At 34.2% G+C, this 8,669-nt stretch overlaps 1 protein-coding gene across 1 annotated transcript; it reads right to left on the minus strand.

Moving 5' to 3' along the window:
- Positions 1-1,671: 1,671 nt before the first annotated feature.
- LOC129926964 (inner centromere protein-like) lies at positions 1,672-8,023 on the minus strand. The gene is made up of 7 exons (XM_056033808.1): positions 7,846-8,023; positions 7,013-7,122; positions 6,380-6,547; positions 5,888-5,963; positions 5,537-5,709; positions 4,767-4,909; positions 1,672-3,397 (listed from the first exon to the last, which is right to left on the minus strand). Exons 1-7 carry the CDS (start codon positions 7,951-7,953, stop codon positions 3,234-3,236), a joined length of 942 nt encoding a protein of 313 aa, XP_055889783.1. The 5' UTR covers positions 7,954-8,023; the 3' UTR covers positions 1,672-3,233.
- Between the last annotated feature and the right edge of the window lie 646 nt (positions 8,024-8,669).

An 8,669-nucleotide genomic window follows, 5' to 3' on the forward strand; every position in this document is an offset into this window, starting at 1 on the left:
GTCTGTCCCGTTTAGATCTCGTAAACTACAAAAGATATTGAAAATCCGACATCACAATATTTTAGACCATTCAAAGTTCTGATGCAACGGCTCCTTTTTTTTTTATTTGTCTGAAAGCGAAAAATCTAATTTTTAAAATCAGTTATGCAAGCAGCTTTTTAAAGAGAAAAAGCTAATTAGTATGCATTAAAAGTTAGACCTAATTTAAAACGAATAGTAATCTTGTAAACTTTATTTTCATGAACTTTTTTTTTAAGCGGAATTTTTTTTTCTTTTTTTGAGGATTCGATTAAGAGATTGAGTGGTAAAGCGCTTGGCTTCCGAACCGGGGGTACCGGGTTTGAATTCTAGTGAAGACTGGGAGTTTCAACTTTGGAATATTTGGGCGCCTTTGAGTCTACTCAGCTCTAATGGGTACCTGACATTAGTTGGGGAAAAGTAAAGGCGGTTGGTCGTTGTGCTGGCTACATGACACCCTCGTTAACCGTAGGCCACAAAAACAGATGAACTTTACATCATCTGCCCAAGGTCTGAAGGGGGAACTAGTTAGGCCAGGCTCACATCTAACTTTACATTCACTTTCACCTATCCTTTAGATCTGCGGGACCGTTGGGGCACTACACAAGATCTGTTAACCTTCTTTCTCCATTCTTATCTCTCATTTGTCTTTGATATAATTTTATTCGGATGTTCTTTCTGAAAATATTGAAGCCTGCCTGGGTGGACCACTTCGGGGGCCGATTTTGAGTTTCCACACAAACTGTCTTTTGTAACCTTGTTTTCTTTTGATAACCTCCAGTTTGAGAGATGTTTGTTTATCGGAAACCTCTCTATGTGTTCGAAGTATTTTTGTATAATTTGCTGTTACATTTGTACTTTATTTCATACTTTTCTTCATACGATTGTGTTGTTCCCTTACACCTGCGTCAAAAATTTCCTATATTAAATTATGAATGAGAAAATTATATCTATAATTATTATTGTCCTATATATTGCCTATTGTCAAAGGTGTTTATATAGCTGGATGTGGCAAAATTTTGTAGGTCGCAGCTAAGGCTGCGTAGCCACGGAAAACACTGCATTCCTCATTAATCTTCAAATTCGAAGACAAGCTTTATTAAGTAGCTGTATTATCAAATTTGAAATGGACAATTTCCATTAGAGAACATTCAAATTGTCTTGTAATACCGCTATATTTTTTTTACCTAATGGTTCAATTCTTCATTTTAAGTTGTAGTTTAAACTTACTTTGGTACCATTATAAGCTTAAAAGAGAATGCCGACAATGTTCTTCAAAACTGCAAATTGAGAGGTCCAAAAAAACATTGGCTTCAAAATGACCCTAAAGAGAGCTGCCTGATCTGGAAACCGCTGCGCAGTCCATCTCATTTAATGGACTAGTCTTCTAACACTTCAACATAATAATTGAGAATGCAAAAGAAGCTAACATAATCAATAACAATGCTTTTTTTTGTTATAAACAGCATATGCACTAACAAAACTGTACACCTCTTGGTCACTTCAATGATAAGACAATATACAATATATTTTTGGAGTCAAGATACTGATTAATTGGCTGGGATATTTAAACCTATGACTTGGAACAAATCCTCAAGTCTCACTTTACAAATGACTGCACAATAGATAAACAGACACAGTTTTAATGTTTATACAAATTTTATTAACAGCTACTAAAACTCTTGCACATACCATGAGATCTTAAAATACATTCTAAATCAATGTAAAGCAGCCAAACTATCATCACATCATTATAACAAGCAGGTTATCTTTAAGAACTAAAACACTTCAGTGACACTATTTTACTAATGAATTGACAATGTTCAGACTTGGACATTATTTTTACCCTACCTAACAAGTCTTTGTTTTGCTTGTTTCATAGTGTTATTGTTTTTTTATGTTGTTTTATTTTTTGGATGTTCTTTCAGAATCTAAGATTATTACATCCTAGTCCAATCCTCCTGCAGGACAGCAGGGGTGGTAGTGGGCAAGGTTTGAACCCAGGACCATTGAGATAACAGTACAGAGTGCATACCACACAACCATGCAGCCAGCCTGATTATAATCAATACTTATGTCATAAAGATGTTACAAAACATTTTAGAACAGAATTAAATGGAATAAAGAAAAAAGGCTTTGAGTTTTTTGAAGTCTTGATTCCATGCAATTAATAACCTGTAAAAAGACAACTCTGTTCATCAATGTTTCTTGTTTCATCCACACTTGAAAAGCTTTTTAAAAACAATGTATTTACAGTATTCTATGAGAATCATTACATTTTCAATCCTTAGTTAGATATATTGTTTACATGATTAGATTATATCATTATGTACATTATACTTATACATTACACATGAAAGATAGAGCAGGATAAACTCAAAGCTACATTCCACCTCCTTTAACAGGATCCTAGTCTTCCTAATAGGTGCTGTAGTAACTAAGAGTATTTAAAATTATTATTTGTCAGTTAAAACATAAACTGATAAGCAAAGTTACCTTTTATTGTTTATTATTAACTATGATGTACAGGGCAGGTGGGACTCATTAGCCTTGGTTGGCCACCCACCTACGCAAAAGAAACTCTGAATCCAAACCAGGAGCCAGTGACCCATAGGGAATTTGTAGCACACAATACTACACACTGGAAGATTCTAAGAGGCTGCTGATAATAAACAGTATTGGTTTATTGATGTCCCATTAGCTGCTTTGAAAGGGGGGAACTGGCGCGAGGACGTCAATATTCTGACCAAAGAAAATGCAGAGGCTCTTATCTCATCCTGTGATATGAGACATAGTCACTTTACGACTGAGCATGGCCAAACTTACGACAGGGGGAGTTAATAAAATTGTAATAGCCTATATACATTCACATTACCAAGTGTATATGATGGTATTAGTTTGGCATCACAAATTCCTGTTGTAACTTTTCTTGACAAGTACCTAGTTACCCAATTCTCAAATCTTAAAATTCCCGGAATCATGTTTTCTTACCAATTGAAAGTTGTCAGCAAAAACTAAATTGTCTTAAAATGATTTATGGATAAGTCAATTTTATGGGTGGGCAATAATACTTTCTGCTAAATAAACCAGTTCATATGCTTTTTTTTTTTTTTTACAAAACAGAACTAATATTTAAGTTATAACAATTTCTGAAACATACACAGAAAAAACAAAATGTCAATGGCAGTCATATATACAAAAAAAAAAAAACCCAACTAATTCCAAATCGCAGAGCTTGTCCTTTCCTTGTATCTACGTTTCTTCGTCCCGTTAAAAACTTTTTCCAAGTCAGGTGGTTCTAAACAACAATGTCTAAACAAGACAAACAGGTCTGGTGGGTTAGCATGTTGTCTGATTAGTGCTACATTCAAATCTATACCTGTGACAGAAAATGTTTTAACATCAATAAATAATACCATTTGAAATGCAAATCTAACCTATCCCATGTAGTTAAAGAATAATATCTCATGATACAAATGGATAGTTAAAATGTTAACAAAAGCAATCAGTTATCCAATTCTATTTGAGTAAGGACTTGAGAAGTTTGTAAAAGCTCTGGATTAAAAACACTTGTCGCCCACAGTGAATGCTTGCCATTCAGTAAGACAGCATTTAGGAAAAGGGGGGGGGGGAAAGAGGGAAACAGAGTTAAAGTTTTGCTTGAACCCTGAAAAATAGTAACTTTAAGAGGGTGTCTAGCACTGAGCAATAAAAGCTTTTTACGTCTGTGCGACACTCATGTGCTCTTAGATTCTACAAGCTTTTGACTTGTCACTTTCGATTGGTACCCACTGATGCACATGTGTATAGTTTATATGAAAGAAAGAATTTCTACAAACATAACAGCCTTTCTTGCCTTCACCTGCCCTTTGCTTAGTCAGTAAATGGCTTAAAGAGCCTCACTAATCCCAAAGCAAAATAAATAAACTATTGTATGCTCTGGCCAAATTACTATAAATAATATATTCACATTTCAAACCTAAATAAGGCTTTTATGTTATATTCAGAACAGGGCAAGAAATTCTTTGATTTTGGTTATAAAGTGTAAAAAAAAAATTTAAGAACTCATTTAAAAACAAACGTGATATATATATATATATTACAATCAATGATTAGAACTACTCTAATAAAAGAAACTTGCTTGTGTCCTAAACACCTAAGTTAAGACAAGAACATCTTTATGTGTGCATTACTGATAGTACTACTGACTTTTCTAGATATTTTACACTTTTGTTTCATTATATGGTTTCACTCAAATTCTAAATATGTGTACCTGGTCTACCATATATGTCAAGTTTTTATTTTTGTCATCCTTCAACCTTATTGTCTGCGACATCAGAAGAAATAATTATACATTTCTTTCTAGATTCAACAGATTATGCGGTAAATAGAATTGAACACTGCTTCTCCATAAATGTCTGGACTTGGACAGGATAGATTGAGGAAAATGTGCCAGTCTCTAAAGGAAAACTTTATCGGTCTGATCCACAACTAGTCCACAATCACTCATCCAACAAGTCACATTGTTTGATTATATATGCTGGCGAAAACATAGTTTACAAAGAACATCAGTACCCTAAGAAGCCCACAAAATAAGAGAATAATGGTATACACTTGAACTGAGTAGCCAGCACAATGATCAACCTGGCAGGGGGAATTAGCATGGTGTAGATTAAAAGACTAGGCTATATAGTTGGCAAGTTTTGGTATAGCTACCACAATATTTACACAAATAGTCGCTCTCCTACCTGTGGCCCATTTTGGAATCTGTTTCTTTGGAGCTTCATCATCATCAGTTGATTCATCAGACCCCATGTCTTCAATATCATAGCTTTCTGGATCTTTATTGGCAACATTCACTTGTTTATCCTTCACTGGAGTCAAGTCATAGCTAATAAAACATAAACAAAATAATAGTGAATATATTTTTAACGATAATTCATGATGAATAACTGATCTGGTTCATGATTTAACATTATACAAAATCAAAGAAGGACTACAAAACTTCAAAATTCTCTAGAAGGTGTAACAAACACTTTATATCCAAAAAGGCATAAGTAGTAGAAACATTTTAGAGAGGATTGCATTCTGGTATTCTGTTCCAATATCTTAAGTATTTGATATTTTGTGATATTTAAAAATTTTTAGGTTTTAGGCACATCAGCCCAATATCTTGTCTCAAAAATGTTCAAGTAAAAATGGATAAGATTGAATCAGTTCTGATCTGAGTGATCCAATTCAATCAGATCAGTTCAGATTGTTATAAAAACAAAAAATGACCAGAAAGGAGTCAAACCAACAATATGTGTTGTTTCAGGAATGTCCAGACTTCCAACTTTTTGACAAAGGACTTTTCCCTTCCACCCACACATGACGATAGTGTAAGCTAATAGCAGGAAGTGAAAAACAATGGAACCTATTGCTGTTATTACCTACTGACTACATAAAGACTGACAAATAAATGACTCCTTTTAAATTCAATGTTTTGAAAAGTGTATGAAAGAGATAAAGCACCTACCTGTTCAGAGATTTATCCTGGGCAGCTGTTTGAGTCACTAGGCTACTACTGCTTACATTGGTTTTTAAGGTATGATTGTGTTTGTTGATCAACTTCTGCATTTCTAATTTCTGAGCCTCAACCTGGGCCAAATATTTCTTTTCTTCTTCTTGCTGCTTCAAGCGTTCTTTTTCCTGGAAGATTAGGAAACGTTAAGGCTTAAAGAAAGTTGTTAAATACAATTTTAAGATGGCAGACATTGTCAAGGTCATAAATCAAGTAAATTATTATTTAAAAGACTCTTAATGAAAGTTTAACTAAAATGTCATTTTATGAGGGCTGTTAAAACTTTGAATAGAATATGCTAAGTACCTGTTCTGCTAGTTTACGCAATCTTTCTTCCTCTTCTTGTTTTCTTCTGGCATCGGCTTCCAACTGTTTTTTAAGTCTGTTGAATTATTAATTAAAGTAATTTATACATATCAAGAGCTAACTTCATGTAATACTGGTACTTAAAATTCTAGTGCTGTTTTTAATAGTTTGTTTATAGATTGGACTGTTAAAAGGTAGGAATGGATTACATCAGGGAGTGGTGGCTGAGTGGCAAAGAGTTTAGCTTCTGAACCAAAGGGTCTTGGGTTTGAACCTCAGTGAAGAATGGTCATTTCAACTTCAGGATTTATAGGACTTTTTGAGTCCACCTAACTCTAATGGGCAGATATTAGTTTGGGAACAGTAAAGGTGGTTGGTCGTGGTGCTGACCACACGACACCATCATTAATTCATCTGCCCTACTTAGTTACTTATCAAAGAAATATCAAACAATCCAGAAAGAAAGAACATATTCTAGTTTTGCCTCTATACCTTAGTCTTTGCTTCTCTCTTTCTTCTCTTAATTTGGCTTCCATCATTTTCTCATTCATGGCAGACTGTTCCTCCAGTTTCTTGTTCAGCCTCTCTTTCATCTCTTGCTCCTCCCGAAGCTTTCTTTCTTTCATCTCTGCAACCTTGCGCTCTTTTTCTTCCCTGATTCTAGATAAAATGCAGTAATTGATTGGTCAGTGAAATCTAACTACACATGTTTTTCAGAATGAGGCATTGGATGAGCTTCAAAAATTCACAAAGTGCAGATGAATGTTATGACAGTTTGTGTTTAGAGAGACAACCAAGCTATTAGTAGTGCAAATGGTGTACACCCTAAGATTTTTTGATCCAGTTAAAATGGCAGGACCTTGTCTAGATAAAAGTTTGATAAGGTTATTAATTTTTTTTTTTCAATAAATGGTTTCATGATTAAAAAAACAAAAACTCTTTTAACAGTTTTTGTTTTTAAGAGCCTATAAAATGCTTACAAATTAACAACATTTTAACTCTTTCCTAACTGATGATACCAATGTTGATTCCACTAGAATGTGATAAATAATTACAGAGAGAAAGAGTTAATACAATTTCAAAGAAAAAAAAAACAGAAAAAAAAACAAAGGAAAGTCAAGAAACCTTTTCATTTCCTCAATTTTCCTCTTCTTCATTTCTGCAGCTTTCTTCATTCTTTCAATATCCCGTGTTTCTTTCTCCAACATTCTCTTTTTCTTTTGTTCCTGAATCACCTACAGAAATAAAACTTGACACAATCATCAGAGGGAACAAACATTCTACAGCCTATAACAGTTTGTAGTCATTATTTGTGTACATTTACAAATAAAAAACAATCTATTTAGAAAATGTATATGTATTAAAGGCCTAAATATGTAAGGTAGCTGCAAATTCATTTAGCATGATGTGCATATCACAAATTAAGCCTAATACAACTGATTCATATTGAAACATATATTGAAGACTATTATTGCCACTGTATATTACAAAAATTAGAGATAGCAATGCATTTCAAAAATAGGACTGGTCCCTCCTTGGCCATGGACCTCCTTGTATGCTTGTGAATCATGCAGAATTAGAGAGGAAGATCCTAGCCATAGAATCAAGATGTTAGAGAAGGATTCTAGATATCACCTATGACTGCTCAATCACAAACGAGGAGATCCTAAACTGGATGACAGTGTCAAAAAGGAAAATTTAAGACTAAGATATACAAGGCTTGCAAAGACTTTTATGCAGGGAACCATACTAGGGAAAAGAAAGAGACTGACAAAAGGAACAAAAGGAAGACAATATCAAAGAATGATAGTGACTAATTCTGGCAAAATACAGAACGAAGAGAGATCATATGTGGTGCCCCAACAGTCCAAAAGACCTATGGACGAAGGTGACGTGACTCTTTAAGTGTTAAGCTAGACAATTTCTTATAAATTTGTGTAAAAAAAAAATTGTCTTACCTGCATAGTCAAGACTGGTGATGGAGAGTTCCTCTTTAAGAATGAGTGTATTTGACCAGAACTCTGTGGAGTAGACTTGACAAAGGTGAACAGTCTGCTGGTGTTCATACCAAAGCCTGGGGTCCTGTTTGTAAAGCCAGAAATCTTTTTCTGTGCACTATTGAATTTAAATGCTTTTGGACTCTGAAAAGAAGAAAAACTCCTGAATAAAATGAAAAGAACTAGGTGATATAAATCATAATAAATGTTATATACAGCCCTTTTTCTCCCCAGAAAACAAATTAACCGTAGGCCACAAAAACAGATGAACTTTACATCATCTGCCCAAGGTCTGAAGGGGGAACTAGTTAGGCCAGGCTCACATCTAACTTAACATTCACTTTCACCTATCCTTTAGATCTGCGGGACCGTTGGGGCACTACACAAGATCTGTTAACCTTCTTTCTCCATTCTTATCTCTCATTTGTCTTTGATATAATTTTATTCGGATGTTCTTTCTGAAAATATTGAAGCCTGCCTGGGTGGACCACTTCGGGGGCCGATTTTGAGTTTCCACACAAACTGTCTTTTGTAACCTTGTTTTCTTTTGATAACCTCCAGTTTGAGAGATGTTTGTTTATCGGAAACCTCTCTATGTGTTCGAAGTATTTTTGTATAATTTGCTGTTACATTTGTACTTTATTTCATACTTTTCTTCATACGATTGTGTTGTTCCCTTACACCTGCGTCAAAAATTTCCTATAGTAAATTATGAATGAGAAAATTATATCTATAATTATTATTGTCCTATATATTGCCTATTGTCAAAGGTGTTTATATAGCTG

This window comes from Biomphalaria glabrata, chromosome 6 (genome assembly GCF_947242115.1).
Source record: "Biomphalaria glabrata chromosome 6, xgBioGlab47.1, whole genome shotgun sequence".
Classification (NCBI taxonomy): Eukaryota; Metazoa; Mollusca; class Gastropoda; family Planorbidae; genus Biomphalaria; species Biomphalaria glabrata.

What these genes read in the sequence shown, in the direction of transcription:
- LOC129926964 (XM_056033808.1), bottom strand. Translation starts at nt 7,953, where the DNA reads ATGAACACCAGCAGACTGTTCACCTTTGTCAAGTCTACTCCACAGAGT. An exon ending in CACCAGTCTTGACTATGCAG is followed by an intron (nt 7,123 to 7,845) that starts GTAAGACAATTT and finishes TTATTTCTGTAG; the next exon opens with GTGATTCAGGAACAAAAGAA. An exon ending in AAAATTGAGGAAATGAAAAG is followed by an intron (nt 6,548 to 7,012) that starts GTTTCTTGACTT and finishes CATTTTATCTAG; the next exon opens with AATCAGGGAAGAAAAAGAGC.